General features: G+C 43.4%; 1 protein-coding gene across 1 annotated transcript in view; it reads right to left on the bottom strand.

Moving 5' to 3' along the window:
• Window positions 1-12,475, bottom strand: part of LOC115152086 (SH3 and multiple ankyrin repeat domains protein 3-like) — a 168,863-nt gene extending 156,388 nt beyond the window's left edge. The window contains exon 1 of the mRNA XM_029696595.1: window positions 12,201-12,475. Coding sequence (XP_029552455.1) covers window positions 12,201-12,263 — 63 coding nt within the window. The 5' untranslated portion in view covers window positions 12,264-12,475. The remainder of the gene's footprint in view (window positions 1-12,200) is intronic.
• Between the last annotated feature and the right edge of the window lie 7,315 nt (window positions 12,476-19,790).

The following is a 19,790-nucleotide window of genomic DNA, read 5'->3' as shown; positions in this document are numbered from 1 at the left end:
CCAAACCTGAACAATAATATGCATATTCTAGCTTCTGAGTTGGTGTAGGAGGCAGTTAAAAATGGGCACATATTTTTTTCCAAAATTCTCAATACTGCCCCCTAGATTAAACAGGTTAAAAAGCAGCCATGTTGTTGTCATTCCTCTAAATTAGGTTTTTGCAGATGCAAGGAGGACTGTTCAGAATGATGATAAGATACGAGGTTATGATTGAAAGTTGACTGTTTATAGACGTGATAGGTAAAGACTTTTTAGAGTTTAATTCGGAAGATGGTAACTCTTCAAATAACCGCTCTCGTGGTGCCCCAGATCCTAATGAGTTAATTGTTATGTGATTAATTTAATCAGGTAAAAATTAAACATAGTTAGTTAATTAGATAAGTAGCAGTCTTCGAATTCATGTTAAAGTCAAGTCACGACAGTAGTAACCAAAAAAGTGTTAAACAAATCAAAATATATTTCATATTCTTCAAAGTAGACCCTCTTTGTCTTGATGACAGCTTTGCAAACTCTTGGCATTCTCTCAACCAGCTTCATGAGGTGGTAACCTGGAATGCAGGTGACAGATGGTTTTGGGATGAGTTGGACCGCAGAGGGAAGGAAAAACAGCCAACAAGTGCTCAGCATATTTGGGAACTCCTTCAAGACTGTTGGAAAATCCTTCCAGGTGAAGCTGGTTGAGAGAATTCCAAGAGTGTGCAAAGCTGTCATCAAGGCAAAGGCTGGCTACTTTGAAGAATCTCAAATATAAAATATATTTTAATTTGTTTAACACTTTTTTGGTTACTACATGATTCCATGTGGTAATTTCATTATTTCATAGTTTTGATGTCTTCACTCTTATTCTACAATGTAGAAAATAGTCCAAATAAAGAAAAACACAGGAATGAGTAGGTGTGTCCAAACTTTTTTTGACTAGTACTGTATAACTGTATAAACAACCGTGGACAGCCCAATTTACACACACACACACACACACACACACACACACACACACACACACACACACACACACACACACACACACACACACACACACACACACACACACACACACACACACACACACACACACACACACACAAAGAGATTGACACACAGTAATAAAGCAATCTCTGCTCCAAAACAGGCCAGAAGTTAAGGAAACATGGAAGTTACAAGTGATGTCATTATCGCCCCAACCCACTCACACTCAGAGTCAAACACAAATACACACACTGTCAGATTTGAAGGACATGATCTCGCTATATAGCCTTCAAATAGCCATTAAACTCTCTCACTCTAACCAATCCCCACTCACACACACACACATGCACTCACCCAGACACACACACACACCCCTATCCTCTGTCCTTCAAACCGCCTCTCTTCTCCAATCACTGACAGGCGAGACAGCACACGCCAAATAGACCTACTGTTAATGTCATTCATCAGGGAATCAAACACACGCACAAGCATGCACACACACACTCTTTTGGAGAAAGTCTTAGTCACCAGTCTGATTCTCAGTCTCCTGCTCTCTCCACTCCAATAAGTAGCAGATACAGTAAGAGGGTAGCGTATTAAAGCAGTAAGTTGAGGTTTCAAGCCAATAGAGGGAAGAACAATATTACATCAGTCAGAAGAGCTTCTACAGCCTTAGGGAGTCACCCACAACACGCAGAGAAACGGGGAGAGAACTCTGTTACAAACTGCCACATATTGTGAAACTTGGGGTGAGGGGAGGGGGGCAGAGGGGGACAAGGGGAGGGCAGCATAAAGGGAGAAGACTGGGAGAGAGGTACCATTCTATTGCAGATATATCCTAGCATCATGCACTGCACATAAACATGCCTGTGCTGTTTAGCTCTAGTGGTGTAGTGCAGATCATGGACTGATCAGAAGGTGTAATTGCCTTGAGCTCTCTACATTTTTCATTTGACATTTAGGTCATTTAGCAAACGCTCTTATCCTGAGAGACTTACAGTACTTTTTTTCCTAGTCCCATCTATAACACAGTAGAGTTTAATTACTGACTGAGAGATGATGCAAACCATTTCAGGTCAAACACTTTAAACTATTTCAGTTATACTCCAAACCCATAGTGTTGCCGGTGTGAGAGTGCCAGTATCATCACCTTCTAAAAGTAACGCTGCTGTTTCAGTATCAACAGTTTCAGTCCATTTCGGTCCTGATGTTACAGTGCATATCCTTCTGACCCAGACAGTTTGACTGAAGTTAAATCTGTCACAGACACACACACACTCAGAAATCTCCTGGTGGTGTGTGTCTCCTCTTTAGTAGGTACCTCACGTCCCCTGTTACTATTTTTAGCTTCATTCACAGCAGCTTGTGGCACGAGACAGAGCTTCCATCTCCCTCCCAACTCTCTTCTGCGTTTCCTCATCTCCCTCTCTCTGTCTCCCTCCAAACTACACCTCCATCCATCTCTCCCTTTCTCCCTCCCTATGCTCAATTGCCAACTGTTGTCCAGAGAGGGAGCGATGACCTAGCATAGCTCAGTGTGTGTGTGTGTTTGTGTGTAGGTGAACGCTACATGAGCAGCCTTCAAAGGAGAGGGCTAGACAGAGCACCAGACAAAGTGATGCATGGTGCAGGAAAATGGAAAGAAAGAACAGACGTTTGAGCCAGAAGAGGATACCCACATTGCAACCGGAACAAATGCTTGCTCATTATACAGATGACGTCACACACTTGCTCACGTTGCCAACCTCCATCTGTGAAACAGTCCTTACAACATGCCTGTAATCTTTCTCTTCTTCCCTCACACACAGCAGGGTGTGTTTAATCTGCATGTACTGTACCATAATTAGTATGTTGGCTACCTAATTTCATATGTGTGTTTGTTAGAACGTGTGCTCGCTCCTGTGTGTGCGTGCATGTGTGTTATGTCCATCTATATGGCTTAGTTGGATCCGTTCAAAAATGGACCTGGTGCTTTCCCACCCGGGCCCGATATGCAGAAATTACTTTGTAAATATAAAACCCCATTCCTAACGGACCCGAGGACTAGACCCGTTTCGTATAGACCTGGTTGGATACAGAACCAGTCCGATCCGAGTGAGGGAAGCAGCAGAAAAGTCATTTTTAAGCTACTTTATTAACTGGAGCTGATAAAGGGTGAGAGGAGGGAGATAATTGCCGCTCTAGCAGGCAGGGGAGGGTCTGTACTGTGAGCGAGTGACAGGGGGAACAGGGAGGGAGAGACAGCAACCAACCAAGCCGACTCACGTTATAGTAGACTAATAGCTGCTATAGCTAGGTTATTTACCATCAAATACGTAGTACCTGTCTTAAGTGCATCAAACCGGGAGAAGCTAGTTAAGCTACGTAGCTAATGTTAGCTAGCTAGACTAATTGATGTTGCAGTGCATGCGCTTTCTCATCGTACAGTTACAAATAACAACAACTCCATTCAGAATATTAAGTAGTAAGCTATCCTTCTCCTTTAACTTTTAATTGCGTCATTTTAATTCCATCTTCCACCGATTGGATATCTCCTAACTTTAGCCACACACAGAGTTACATGTGCCACGCTCCACTCTCGTGAAACGCAAGAGCAGCAGCATAAATGATAAAATGTCTCTCTCTCTCTCTACTGCAGCAGTCATGTTCGGATCTGTACGGGTCATTCCAGGCATGTCTGTTAAAATTACACATACCCGAGACCCGTTACAATCATACCAGATCCGACCCAGACCCGTAACATTATTTAGGGTCCTGGGTATCCGGGTACAGGTGGATCTGTAAAAACCTCTAATCTGGCAGTGTGTGTAGTTGTTGGTGTATTACTTAGACTACTGCGTTATGAGATTAGGGCTTGTCGTGTGTGTGTTCATGAGTGCGTGTGTGTGCATGTGTGTGTGTCTGTGTAGAGCATCACCGCCTGGTATGGCAACTGCTCGGTATCTGACCGTAAGGCGCTACAGAGGGTAGTGTGTACGGCCCAGTAATTTACTGGGGCCAAGCTTCCTGACATCCAGGACCTGTACTAGGCGGTGTCTGAGGAAGGCCCAAAAAATTGTCAAAGACTCCAGTCACCAAGTCATAGACTGTTCTCTCTGCTACCGCACTACAAGCCGTACCTGAGTGCCAAGTCTAAGACCAAAAGACTCCTTAACAGTTTCTACCCCCCCAGTTTCTACCCCCCCCCCCCGCCCCTTTGTTTTTAGACTGCTGCTACTCGCTGTTTGTTATCTATGCATAGTCACCTTACAAATTACCTCGACTAATCTGTACCCTGCATATTGACTCGGTACCGGTACCCCCAGTATAGCCTCGTTATTGTTATGTACATTTGTTGTGTTACTTTTTCATTGATTCGGTTTTTTTTTAAATTCAGTTTACTTAGTACATATTTTATTAACCAACAATGCAGTTCAAGAAATAGAGTTAAGGGTTTGTCAGAAAGCATTTCCCGGTATGGTTTACACCTGTTGTATTCGGCGCATGTGACAAATACAATTTGATTTGATTTGTGTATGGCTTTGTTCATAGCCAGAGAATCTCAGAGGTCTCTGGGAATTCTCTGTATTCTTTGCTTCTCCTTCCTTCTCTATCCCTTTCTTTTCTCGTCTTAATTTTCTCTCCCAGACTTAACCACACAGCATGAAGTGTCTGAGCTTCAATAGGCCAGATCATTTCAGCTAGACAGGCAACAGCATGGAAAAAAAACTAAGACTGAAGTCAATGCTATAGTTTACATTGAGTGCAAAAAATCCCCAGGACTTTGCAGCAAATTCAGAAGCTAATGCAAATGGGAATCAAGCCCACAGCATACATATCCTAATCCAACACCTACAGCAAGATAATATGCCAAGAGAAGACAACATCTTTATATGATTAATGTGTTCAGGGGTATCTAATTGCCGAAATTGCATGGTAACAATAATAAGACTTAATACCACAACCATAATAATTATCACATAGTCAAACAGTCTCTCATGTGTCTTCTAGAACAGATTGACCAGCAGTATACAACAACACCAGGGCCTGATTTCCCAAAAGCATCATAAGGCTAAATTCATCGTTAGAACCTTCTTAAATCTCAAGGGGTTTCCCAAAAACATTGATATTAACGTTGCACTTGAAAACGCTCGAAATCTAACGCCTGCTTCAGACCACTGGTAGAACAGCTAAGAACGTTGTTAGACTTTATACACAGAAGATCTCCGCTAAACATAGAATCACATGGTTTATCTGTCTGTCATGTGACCGCAATAACTTCAAAACAAAGTGGACTACCCATACAAAGTTAACAATGTCTTTGTAATTGATACAAACAAGCGGCGTATAAAAATATACTTCAAATGAAAAACGAGATGACTGCATGAAAATATAAACAGCAGGCTATAGGCCTATTTCAATCATATAGAAATACATTTCATGTTCAATCAATTCAGTTATATTTTGCTACTTATAGGCTACTGTTTGTAGTTTGTCTCAACATATTTCATGATGTGTAGCCTTACGTGCGCAATGATGTGCCAAATCTGTGATTTAGTGCATTTGTATTGGATAAGCATTCGAATAAGCTGCCTAGATATTTGCAGCCGTAGGTGGTCATATCTCTCGAGGAGCTGATCCGTTGTCAGTATTGGGAAATAATTATAATATTTAGGAAAGAGTTGAATGAAGAATGCTGATCAGTGAGAGCAGTGCGCCCTTTGTTTTAATGCTATCAGTATCGACACATGCTCCAACGAGGCACTTAGCAACCGTTCTCTCTGCATGGTGTTTTGGGAAACACATGTTATATCGTTGGCTGTTGTGGGAAAGATACATTGTTAAAGCACATGTAAGTCTAATTTCCGTCGCTATGGGGAAACCGGGCCCAGGGCAGTAGCAACGCCACAGTGCTGTAAGTGTAACGTTGTATTCAGGGCCGAAATCAGGGTTTGAGTGTTAGTGAGGTCTAAAAAAAAGTTTTTTTTATTGAAAGTTAAAGCTCATTTACTGCATTTCAATACAGTTAAAACACTTTAAAATGCTATTTAGAGAACAACAAAAAAATAAAATGACCCCAGCCATTATCACCTTGGCTGCTGTAGGTTCATTCACCTCAGTCCATCTACAAACACATAGCCTATTAGCTATACAAATGTAATGTTATACCCCTGAAAGGGGGGAAATATGAGAAATGATTCACACACGTAACATCATCGACTGTTCAGTCAGTTGTAATGACGACTTGGAACACACAGATTATCGTATTATCACATGAATTATTTGAATATTTCTTACGATTCTGTATTAATATCAGGAATGTAGTGGTAAATAAAAAAGTAGATAATGGGTAAACTACAAACTCCAGTGGGCGATTAAGATAAGACGAACAGCCACCGATATAAACGAAAACGTATGACATTGTTAGAACTGAATTGTTTGCTTTTAGATTGCATTTGAATGTAGGCCTATAGGGAAGATAGGCCATGTGAAACATGTATTTTGTTAAATTGTTTGATAAGAGTAGCACCAATTTTCTTAGTAGACCCTGTGCTTGGGAACCACTAACCTCTCTCTCTCTCTGCATGCTTCCTCTCTCTCTCCTCTGCTTCCTCCTGCTTGCATTGCAGCCTGCCTCAGCCTCGACACTGAGCGCTGTATCACTGTCTGTCTTAGTAGCCTACTCTGTAAGCAAAGTTATTATGAGAATTTACTAGCTTATTTTTTGCTCTTGCTGAGGTAGGCTCTGTTTAACGTTAACCTCTTCATCCTTCTAGCTGGCTAAGTAATAGTCCTACAAGCCAGAGTCCTTTGACATTACTGCAATAGAAGTCTCTGCTGGCAGCTAGCCACCTGACTGTATTTCTAAGCAACTGTTTCAGTTATGCACTCATTCTCTAAGAGTTGATTTATATTTGTTTTGGGGATTTCTGTAGACACGTAAGAAGTTGGGGAACGGTTTTAAAATTGCCTCGCAACACACTGTCATCAGTGTCTCTATATACTGAGAAAAAAATATAAAAGGCAACATGCAACAATTTCAACAATTTTTCTGTCACAGTTCATGTAAAGAAATCAGTCAATTGAAATAAATTCATTAGGCCCACCCCCCGTCTATGGATTTCACATGACTGGGCAGGGGCATAGCCAATCAGAATGAGTTTTCCCCAACAAAAGGGATTTATAACAGACATAAATACTCCTGTTTCATCAGCTGTCCGGGTGGCTGGTCTTAAACAATCCCACAGGTGAAGAAGCCGGATGTGGAGGTCCTGGGCTGGCGTGGTTACACGTGGTCTTTGGTAATGAGGCCGGTTGGACGTACTGCCAAATTCTCTAAAATGACATTGAAGGCATCTTATGGTAGAGAAATGAACTTTAAATTCTCTGGCAACAGCGCTGGTGGACATTCCTGCAGTCATCATGCCAATTGCACACTCCCTCAACACATGAGACATCTGTGGCATTGTGTTATGTGCACATTTTAGAGTGGCCTTTTATTGTCCTCAGCATAAGGTGCACCTGTGTAATGATCATGCTGTTTAATCAGCTTCTTTATATGTGTGGATGGATTAACTTGGCAAAAGAGAAATGCTCACTAACAGAGATGTAAACAAATTTGTGCACATGATTTTTGAGAAATAAGCTTTTTGTGCATATGGACAATTTTGGGGACATTTTATTTCAGCTCAGGAAACATGGGACCAACCCATGTTACGTTTTTATTTTTGTTCAGTATAGTTGCCTACGTGAGCCTACTCTGCCTGTGCCATGAGAGGGAGGAGTTAGCCGTTTGAGAGAGTGATGAACACATACTCCTATATCTGTGAGAATCAGGGTTTCTGCTCAATGCAAGACGTTTCGATCTGTGGTGTCCACTGATCGATTTATAAGCAAAGATGTTGGCAAAGATGTGGGTCGGAACCGGTACCACAACCATGCAGGTCTCCAAAACGGGGGACTTTATATCTAAGAGGTTTAAGAACACCTTCCTAATATTGAGTTATACACTCAAACCGGTGTGCCTGGCACCTACTATCATACACTGTTCAAAGACACTTAAATATTTTGTCTTGCCCATTCACTCTCTGAATGGCACACATACACAATCCATGTCTCAATTCTGTCAAAGCTTAAAGATTCTTCTTTAACCTGTCTCTTCCCCTTCATCTACACTGATTGAAGGGGATTAAACAAGTTACATCAATAAGGGATCATAGCTTTCACCTGGATTCATCTGGTCAGTCTATGTCATGGAAAGATAATGTTTTGTACAATCAGTGTATATTTCTCTTATTATTATATTTTCAGATGCTAAACATGTAGTTACGGCCCTGGTTGTATTACAGTGTGGTAATGAAAAGGTAATGCCTTGTTATATAAACAGTCACTCTAGCATCCTCACCCTTTTCCTTAGTGGATTCTGCTAAGGAACCTTATCCAGGACAGCTAGCTCATTCATTCTTAGAAAAACATCTCAGAGTCAATTCCTTTCTCAGTGAATTCATATCACACACTTTAGTAACTCATATGATTCATCTAAGATCATCTGCAGGGGCAGTGACTAAGGATTCCATTTTGCTTTTCTTTATTTAGATTTCTTCTTTTTAAAACCAGACAACCTCATAGTGAATGGGTGAGTGTGTGGGAGGGACACACCATTGAGCAAACTACTGTAGAGCAGGAAACACCATTTCCATAATTGTGCTTCCACTACTAGGCTTTGTTGCCTTTGCTGAACTACTGATTCAGCTTGACCCATTGGTCAGACATTTCCTAAATCTCCTAACGGTTAAGATAAAGAAACAAATTAGGATTATGGGGAGCCCATACAACCAGAATGGGAGATGGTAACAGCCACTTTGGCCTTGGGCTCATACAACACTATACTGTTATAATGCCATTGGGCCTTCAGTGCTGTACACAGTATATTCTGTAGTAGTAATGGAGTGAAAATTTTAACAGTTACATATCGGATACTATTTTGATAATATATCTTTTGCGTTACAGTAGTAGGTTGTACCTGCACCAAAACCCCAGTATTTTTCCTTCATAGCATGTTTTCCATCTTCTTTTTAAATAGGAAGCCAATTAGTTTTAAACACTTCGATTTCCATGACTGATCAAAACTCTGGCTTCATCTTGTCCCTCTGAAGCAGACATATGGTGAGCAATATGTTTGGAGCATTGAATCGCAATAAAATCACAGTATGAAATTGCAATTCATATAGAATTGTTAGAATTGTAATACATATTCTATCGCCACCTAAGTATAGTGATAATATCGTGAGGTCCCTGGCAATTCCCAGCCCTATTTACGGTAAACAGAGTTCCAGGCCACCACCTTCCATTAATAAGCATGCTATTACACATGACATGCCACAACATGCCATAGGAGTAACATTTCATGTTAAACAATCACACCTGGGATAGAACTACTCTTGTGTAAAATATCCCCATGGCATGGGATACCTATTACATGACTCTCTATATGGACATCTCAAAAAAACAGAAATCATATTTTCCAACCATTCCAGTGCAGATTGATTTGAAAAGGGTTAAAAGTAGCACAAGGCTAATAGATTCCATTAAACATGAATCACCTTTAGTACAACCTTCTCCAACGTCTAAGGCCCCAAACAGCCCTGCAGTGGGGAGAGTGATGACGATAAGGGAATTCCCTGTCCTTAATGTTTTCTCTCCCTCCATCCTTTTCTCTCTTTCTCAATCCCTCCACCCATCCCTCAGTCTTAATTTCTTTCATTTCTCTCAGTCTCTTTTCTCTCTCTCTTTCGCTTTTCTCTCTCGGTCTCTCTGTCTATATATATCCTTCTATGTCAGTCTGCCAACTCAGGCTCTGAGTACGTCTGGCTGGTGAGAGAAGAGAGAGAAGAGGGGACATGGAAAATGGGCCTGAAACACACACAGCCTTATCATCTGGACATCTGCTTTGTCCCCTGCCACCTTCTGCCGCACACACACACGTACGCAGGCACATACACACGTGTACGCAGGCACACGCGCAGGCGCACATGCATGCACGCACATGCACACTAACACATGCACACATGTAAGATCCCACACACATGTACTCACACACACACAGTAGTTCAGAGAAGGGGTCCTTGAATAGTGAGGTACGAGAAATGCTTGAAGGGATTTGAACGGTGGTTCTGCAGTTATTTAGCCAGCCAACAACCAACAACGGGAAGCAGGCAGGCAGCAGGCAGGTAGAGAGCCAGTGGCATTTATTCATGGATGCGAAGGAAAGCCAGGCTTCCCCCAAAATTTGACCAATAAAAAAATAAACATAAAATAATGTATCTTTCATCCCTGTGTTTCCTAATTTTCCTTCAATTCACAAGTGGCCGAATCTATCTCAACAGAGAAAGCGTCCGATCAAGTGAAACAGCTCCCCTCTGTCTCAGTATGTGTAGCCCATGTATCTGATTCTGTCTGGTCAAAAAGAATATGACATTATTGCCGCCCGTAGCATTGAATTCCATAGCAGCAGAAGTCAGCGAGCATTTGGCATCAATGATAAAACAATTTATAAAAGAATAGCCAATCATCGTTGAGTGTCGTTGTCGTCTGGTGGCTAGCTAGCTAAAATCGTCCCTTTCCTAAATTAGTGATGGATGGAGATGGGTATTTGGATTTTATATGATTATAACGGTGATTCTGATCCAACCATAAATTCATACATTGTAACCCTGGCCTGAAAGGATGGAAATTCAATATAGAAAGCTGACGTTAACTAGCTCGCTCATAATTGCCCATACTAGAAATCCAGGTAGCCTAGTCTAGTACAACAAAAACTAAAAGTGTATACTGTATGACAGTCAGACAGTTTTGGCAACATGAAAGACAGGAGCATGGCATTTGCGCGCACACACACATACACAAATCAGTACCATGGAACGCCACATGATATTTAACTAACGTTGATTGGACTAAATCGTTTTTTGGTATCTTTAAGATGTCACTGTATTAGACTAAGCATAGGCTCTATAGTTGATTTGATGATGTTGAAATGTTGAAGTTGAAATGGTGCTGGAATATTGGAAGCAGCTCCTGTTTTCTATGCGGCTTGCGGTAACTATCAATGGTTCTAGATCAATAGTTGTTCAGTAGTCTGAAAATGTCTGAAACAGTAACTTGCTTTACCATGCTTTAGGTCATATAACTGTTTGTTACATGCAGTATTTGCTTTGTGTACTTCACCGGTCAGATGTTGCTCTCTGGTTTTGTGATGACACAATCGTGTGGCTGAATTTATTGTTCCTGTTATCTTTTTGTTGTTTCGGCCTTATTATATCACGGTGGCAAACTAACAGGTTATAAAGCAAATAACGCAATTATCACAACACATAGGTTGTAATATGGCTTTTTTCCTGGCTTGGCTTCCTTAGTGATTTTACCTATGCACCGCCACTGTAGAGAGCCAGAGCCTGGAGGAACTGGGCCGAGGATACCATTCAAAGCCTGGAACAGTCAAGCTTCATCCCAGGGGACATCCCTATACCCAAGCCCCAGGAAAAACACCTCCACAGCACGCATGCATGCACACACACGCACGCATGCACACACACAGATGACCGACCCTCATACAAATACACACACACACACAAAATATATACGTTTGACAGTTCAGAGAGAATGTAACTCTTCTCAGTTTCAAGTTGTATTAGTTGTATGTTTATTAGTCGTTCTCTCTGCTCTTTGAATTAACAATGCCACTCACAGCGCTTCTCTCCACCTTTACTTGTTTCCTTATACTTTTCTCTCCCTCCCTCTCTCCCGCCCTCCATTTTTCCTCCATCTCTTCCCCCCTCCCTCCGTCTCTAAGTACCCAGTTGTCAAAGTCGGCTGCAGCTGAGCTAATGAAGACATTTGAAGAGATTTATTAGCGAGAGAGAAAGAGCGTGATAGAATAGAATAGAGAGAAAGATAGAACAGGGGAGAGAGAGAGAGAGAGAGAGAAAGAGAGAGAGAAATCCGAAGAGCAAATTAGCAAATAGAGTAGGCGAGAGTGTATATACCGGAGAGAGAAAGGCAGTGAAGGCGAGAGAGAAAGAAGGAAGGACTGATAAAGACTGAAAGAAAAAAGGCTGCAGAGAGAGACGATAGGGGGAAAAGAGAAAGCGATAGAGGGAGCGAGAGATCCGACAGAAAGGTATAGGGAGAGAGGCACCAGGAGCTCTCTCCCTCAGTAACAGTAGCAGTCCAACAGTACGAGTGACGCTGTAACTCACCGTCTGTGCCAGGTCTGGTATTCCAATGCGGATCACCAGAGTGTTGCCCTGTGGCTCCTCCATGCCTCTTCCTGCACTGGGGCTCCGCTCCCGAGCGGGACGGAAAGAGAAAACACCGACAGAAACAGGAATGCCGCTGTCCTCTTCCTGTGAGCTGCCGCTGTCAGAGCTGGCCCCCTGGCTGCCGTTGGTGTGTGTGTAGGGGGGTGTGTGTGAGTGTGTGTGTGTGTGCTAGTCCTGCTGTGGAGAGTTGGGTGGCTCATGTTTGCCGGCTGCAGGACGCAGAGGCATGCTCCGTGTAAGGGGCTCTCTCTGCGCTCGCTTTCTCCACACACACACACACTGCTCTCACTCGCTGGCTCACGCTCTCGCTAGACACACACACCACTCGCACCGCACATCACTCACCTGGGAGAGAAAGACAGAGGGAGAGAGGTGTGGAAGGGGGAGTGAAAGGGAGATGGGGAGAGGGGAGGAAACGGGGGGCAACAGAGGATCAGAGGATAAAGGGGAGGGAGAGAGGGGAGGAAACCATGTTAGATTTCGATAAGCAACGAGAGGATGTGTGACTGAGATGAGATGAACAGATAACTGCAGAAAGGAATAAATAATTACTTCATGGTGTAAAAATAATCTTACTCTGTATGATTTTGTAGAAGATAAACATAATAATACAATCTCCAAATGGCATACATACTTTGATATTCATTAATTAAATAAGAAGCAGACTTCTGAAATGGAGATTAAAATCAGTTCTTCTTTTTGAGGAGAAGGTGCATTTCTGAGTGGATCCTTCAGTCACATTTAGGCCCAGCAAGAGACCCAGCAAACCAAAATTGGTTCTATGAATGTTCCCAGAACATTCATTAGGGTGCAGCAAATGTTCTAATAACACAAAAACTGTCCAGTCGTGCTGATGATTATGCAATGTTTGTATAAAACGTTCTCCTGATGTTGCAAGAATGTTCCTAGAACACATTTCATCTGTTCTTTAAAGGTTCCCAGAATGTTTCATTAGGTTGTGTGAACAGTCTGGTGAGCACGTTGTGGGGTCATCACAAAAACTGTCCAGTTGTGTGGATGATTCTAATATTTATTTTCACCTGATATTACAAGAACGTTCTCAGGCCAGGACACATTTTTCTGTTATTAAAAACTTACCAGAATGTGTTTTTTAGGTTGTGGGAACATTGTGGGGATATGACAGTAGATCAATTCCCAAAACACTGTAACTGCCCAGTTGTGCTGACATTCAGATAATGTTTGTATCTGGGTGCAAAAAACATTCATTTTATGTTGCAAGAATGTTGACACAACAGCCTTTCTGAGTTCTATAGATTCACAGAATATTTTATTAGGTTGTGGGAGCAGTGTGGATACATTACAAGAGATAGGTTCCCAAAACATAAAATATGCTCAGTTGGGATGACATTCGTACAATGTTTAAATTATGTTGCACAGAACACTCCTATAATGTTGTAAGAATATTATTGTGATATTCACGAAGGTTGCACAGAACATTCCAACAATGTTGCGCAATGTTTCTAAATTTCCAAATAAGTCAGTTTTTATGACGTTCAGAGCATATTGTCTAATATGGTCTGAGTTAATGACGTGATGTTAGTCACAGGGTCTCTCAGTGTCAGATCGATGGTGGTACCCTGTAGGCGTTAACTTTCAATCCTCCCCCTGCTCTGCCTCTCTCTCTGTTTGAGCACTGTGCTCTGCCTTTCTGTGGGAGCACTCTGCTTTGCTTTGCCTCTCTCTTTGTTGGAGCACTCTGCTCTGCCTCTCTCTGTTGGAGCACTCTGCTCTGCCTTTCTGTTGCAGCACTCTGCTTTGCTCTGACTCTCTCTCGGTTGGAGCTCTTTGCTCTGCCTCTCTCTCTCTCTCTTTCTGTTGGAGCTCTCTGCTCTGCCTCTCTCTGTTGGAGCTCTCTGCTCTGCCTCTCTCTCTCTGTTGGAACACTCTGCTCTGCCTCTCTCTGTTGGAGCTCTCTGCTCTGCCTCTCTCTCTGTTGGAACACTCTGCTCTGCCTCTCTCTCTCTGTTGGAACACTGCTCTGCCTCTCTCTCTCTGTTGGAACACTCTGCTCTGCCTCTCTCTCTCTGTTGGAACACTCCGCTCTGCCTATCTCTTTGTTGGAGCACTCTGCTCTGCCTATCTCTCTGTTGGAACACTCTGCTCTGCCTCTCTCTCTCTGTTGGAACACTCCGCTCTGCCTCTCTCTCTGTTGGAACACTCTGCTCTGCCTCTCTCTCTCTGTTGGAACACTCTACTCTGCCTCTCTCTCTCTGTTGGAACACTCCGCTCTGCCTATCTCTCTGTTGGAACACTCTGCTCTGCCTATCTCTCTGTTGGAACACTCTGCTCTGCCTCTCTCTCTGTTGGAACACTCTGCTCTGCTCTGCCTCTCTCTCGGTTGAAGCGCTCTGCTCTGCCCTGGCCCAGGTCAGCTCAGCTCAGATAACATTACAATACTGTATTCCCTATGGTGTAGCACTAGTCATTACCTGACTGACACTTGCTCTCCAGCTATCTGTCTCTATCTTCCTCTGGATGTGAATGTGTACAGTATGTACATGTACATTTGTATGGTGTGTAAATGCATGAACAGTATATGTCTATATACACTGAGTGTACAAAACAAACACATGCATTCCTAATATTGAGTTGCACCCCCTTTTGCCTTCAGAACAGCCTCAATTCATCCGGCATAGACTCTACACGGTGTCGAATGCGTTCCACAGGGATGCTGGCCCATGTTGACTCCAATGGTTCCCACAGTTGTGTCAAGTTGGCTGGATGTCCTTTGAATGGTGGAACATTCTTGATACACACGGGAAATGTGAAAAATCCAGCAGCGTTGCAGTTCTTGACACACTTAAAGGCACTTCAATATTTTGTCATACCCATTCACCCTCTGAATGGCACACATACACAATCCATGTCTCAGTATGAAGGCTTAAAAATCCTTCTTTAACCTGTCTCCTACCCTTTATCTACACAGATTGAAGTGGATTTAACAAGTGACATCAATAATGGATCATAGCTTTCACCTGGTCAGTCTATGTCATGGAAAGAGCAGTTCCGAATGTTTTGCACACTCAGTGTATATGACTGTGTGTGTGTGAGTGTAAATATTGTCTGTGTCAGCCATCAGGGGCCTGATGAGGACATGGCTCCCTGATGCCACTCCTCTTCACATCAACAACATATCTCTCTCCCTTCTCTCTTCCTACAGTAGTCATGTTCTTCACCACGAATAAATAACATTCAGCATCCATATCTATCATCAGCTCTCTCCAAACTGTGTGTGTTTTGTAAAGTTATTGGTATTAGCTGATCAAAGGATGTTTCTCCTGCTTCAGGTCACTCTGGTTCCTCTCTGCAGCGAAGTGTGTGTAGTGTGTGTGTGCATGCGTGCGTGTTTTCTAGCTGTGTATCGTCTCTCTGTACAGGAGTCTGTAGGAATCACACTGTATTTCATGAGAAGTTAATATGCAGCTGAAACACCAGCTTATTATTTCCCATAAGTGTCCTGCCCTGCAGAGAGCTTCACAGAGAGAGGAGGATTAAAGAGAGCCTTGCTGCTGCTCTATGGTCCTGGCTGCACCATGGAGCCGTCACACTGAAGAGGCAACCTCAGGATGGAAACTAACCTCATTTTGGAACAAATGGAAAAAGGTGTCATGCCCCGCTTCGTCCTCAACTTTTCCTAAATAAGTTTATATAACACACTGTCAGTGTTAGAATCTTAATATCACATGCAGAACTGGAGTTAGAACCAGTTTTAGGAGGGCATGTCATTTTTTGAATGGTTTCCCCCCGTTGCCCCTTCTTCTCCTGACAGTAGGGCCTGCTCCGCTCCTTCTTCCAACAATTGATAGTGCCGTGCCCAGTTGATAATCACCCTAATCATTTCCTTAAAACTGAACCTAAACTACACATAAACTAATTTCACACATAACAGATTAAATTAAACAAATAATGTATGATGGGGAGAAACGGGGAGAATGTGTGAGCTGTTGAGTGAGGGGAAGCGAAAGATCCATAATTATGTAATCACCCGTTCTGAATGAAGAACAGGGCCATTCTATTGTATTGATCCATTTTAATTATAATCTCAAAATGGTATCTACACTATATCAGCACCGAACCAGTCTAATCTGGCCTACTTGGAGTAGGCTACATAGTGAGAGCGTGTGTAATTGTCCATGCTGAATGCTTTCACTATCTGGGTAAATATCCACACCAGGAAGTAGGTGAGTATCAGAGAATGTGGTGATGGGGCTTGTGGAACCTTAGATTGGCAAGAAGAGAAATATCTAGCCGGCACCATGAACAAAGTGAGATGGGAGCTCCCTCCCTCTGCGCAAAATAAGGCACCTGCACAGCAGTTGTACTCCACAAAGGTGCTGAAAAATGACAAGAAGAAAAAATAAAGTATTCGGATGTTACCCAAGGCCTTCATAAACACAACCAAATAAGTATTTTTGCAATAGCATATATGAAATGTTTTAAGTACACTGTTAGTATGTTGCATTCAGAGTGACTGCTCCTCAGCTTGATGGGGGGTCCATTGTGCGCCAGCGGTTATAGTGTTAAAATAAAGTGAAGTGGGTTAAGGAAGGCAACTTTTCCTCAGTGGTGTTTATTTGCTGTGATTTTTGCAAAGTACTGTACATGTGTGAAGTGTTAGCAGAAAACACTAACTTGGTAACACTACATTTTACCTTCCATAATTCATTCTGAACATAACTATTCATTGCTGCTTATGACAGATGTTGCCTTGGGGATGTTCTTGACAAGAAGTTAGCCATGTTAAGATAGAAGCACTGTTGTCAGTGGGACACCATGTGTCATAACATGTGTCTTATCGTGCATGACAACATGATGGTATCTAAAGTTCAATGAACTTTGAAGCTTTGAAACCATAACACATGATATACAGTTGGTCCGTAGAGTCAGTGTCAGAGGTGACTCTGTTCCCCAGGCGTTAGTTATTCTGACCCCACAGTGTGTCTGCGAGGTGCTGCTGCTCACTTTTCTCTGCTCTCTGCTGGTCGATCTGCCGGTGTAATCTCGTTAACGGTGGGGCAGCAGCACGGAAGGTAGCCTACCAGTAGGTAATACACAGAGGGACTTAGCAGATCAGTCAGCGGTGCACTTCAGGTGGTGAGAGAAAGAGGCTCTGTGCAACCTGTAACCCCTTGGCTTTTTCTCCCATCCACATCCTGAGGAAAATTCTGCTGACTCTCATCATTCCCCTCGTGATCAGGGACTGATTCAGACCAGGGACACCAGGTGAGTGGATTCTCTGGCCAATCAGTGGCAATAACCACTTAATTTCTGGACTTCCAGGCTATACTGCCCATATGCTGTCTATTTTCTGCAGTTGGATAATAATCTGACGAACTCTTCTTCCCTATTTGCAGGGGAATGTTTTCCAAAGTGCTTGGGCTGGAGCAGTAGGATGTCCAGACAGTACACAATAGAGACTAGTCAGAAGGATTTCACCCTCCTTGCATCATACTATACTCGTATTTAGTGCAGTCGCTGCCAAGAGCATTTTTTGAGGAACATTGTGGGAACAACAAGTGTGTTGATAGTGAGAGGAGAAGATAAATGCCAGCAGTAGACAGTGGGATCATACACTATGACTTGGACAGGGGGAGGCATTGGGGAGCATAACAAATACCTGGAGTAAGTGGTTGAAGATGGGGTGGTGTTGAGTTGTAGAAATGGTACATTGACTAGCCTACTGTACATGTTAGCTGTAGCGGAAATAAATGAAGGCTACGCTAAGGACTTTTGGAAGTATAAGAGTAATATGACTGCAGCAAACATACTCCCCAGCCCAATGTTCCACAACATCATGAGGAATTCTAAACATACCAAACACACCCTGCCTCAACCCCCAGAACTATAGCCCTACCTACTGCCCCCTCTCTTTCTCTCATCCCCCATCTATATCTCTCCCACCCCCTCTCCCTCCTTCCCCCTCTCTCCAGCCCTGTGAAAACAAAGTTAATTATTTATGGCAGTGCCGAGTGGAGTGGCGTGAGGAAGCAGCGCAATGTATGCACTCTAAGATGTCTCCTTGGCTCCAGAGGGCCTTCCTACTGAAGGATTATAGGAGGAGAGTCACAGCATGACAACTGGCCCTGCTCTGCCGACAGCCCCAACACAGCCCCAACACAGCCTTAAGACAGCCTTAAAACAGCCCGGCTTAACACAACCAATAGCACAGCCTTAACTCACCCTTAACACAGCCCTAACACACCCCTTAACAAAGCCTTAACACCAGTGGAGGCTGGCTGAGGGGAGGACGACTCATAATAATGTCTGGAACAGTGTCATTCCACTCATTCCGCTCCAGTCATTACCACAAGCTTGTTCTCCCTAACACAACCCTAACACAGCACTAATACAAACAACGCCCTAGCACAGCCCCATCATAGCTCTCACATTGACCCAACATAGCCCTAACACCAACACAACCCTAACACAGCCCTAACACCAACACAGCCCTAACACAGACCCAACACAACACTAATACAGCCCTAACACCAACACAACCCTAACACAGACCCAACACAACCCTAATACAGCCCTAACACCAACACAACCCTAACACAGCCCTAACACCAACACAGCCCTAACACAGACCCAACACAACCCTAATACAGCCCTAACACCAACACAGCCCTAACACAGACCCAACACAACCCTAACACAGCCCTAAGACCAACACAGCCCTTACAGAACGCTAACACAGCCCCAACATAAACACAACCCCAACACAACCCCAACACAACCCTAACACAGCCCTAACACCAACACAGCCCTAACACAGACCCAACACAACCCTAATACAGCCCTAACACCAACACAACAAAACCCTAACACATCCCTAACACCAACACAGCCCTAACACAGACCCAACACAACCCTAACACAGCCCTAAGACCAACACAGCCCTTACAGAACGCTAACACAGCCCCAACATAAACACAACCCCAACACAACCCCAACACAACCCTAACACAGCCCTAACACCAACACAGCCCTAACACAGACCCAACACAACCCTAATACAGCCCTAACACCAACACAACAAAACCCTAACACATCCCTAACACCAACACAGCCCTAACACAGACCCAACACAACCCTAACACAGCCCTAAGACCAACACAGCCCTTACAGAACGCTAACACAGCCCCAACATAAACACAACCCCAACACAACCCCAACACAACCCCAACACAACCCTAACACAGCCCTAACACCAACACAGCCCTAACACAGACCCAACACAACCCTAATACAGCCCTAACACCAACACAACAAAACCCTAACACATCCCTAACACCAACACAACCGTAACACAGCCCTAACACCAACACAGCCCTAACACAAACCCAAACACAGCCCCAAGACAAACACTACCCTAACATAGTCCGATGTTACCCCTGCCTTGCATGGAGATATTTGGGATGGAGGGAAGGGAGATGGGGTGTTGGATGGAGTGGATGAGAGAAAGGGGAGGAATGAGTGAGGAAGGGAAAAGATGGGAGAGAGAGA

Source organism: Salmo trutta, chromosome 17 (assembly GCF_901001165.1).
Source record: "Salmo trutta chromosome 17, fSalTru1.1, whole genome shotgun sequence".
Taxonomy (NCBI): domain Eukaryota; kingdom Metazoa; phylum Chordata; class Actinopteri; order Salmoniformes; family Salmonidae; genus Salmo; species Salmo trutta.
The sequence above is the reverse complement of the archived record's forward strand: the minus strand, read 5'-3'. Positions and strand labels throughout refer to the sequence as shown.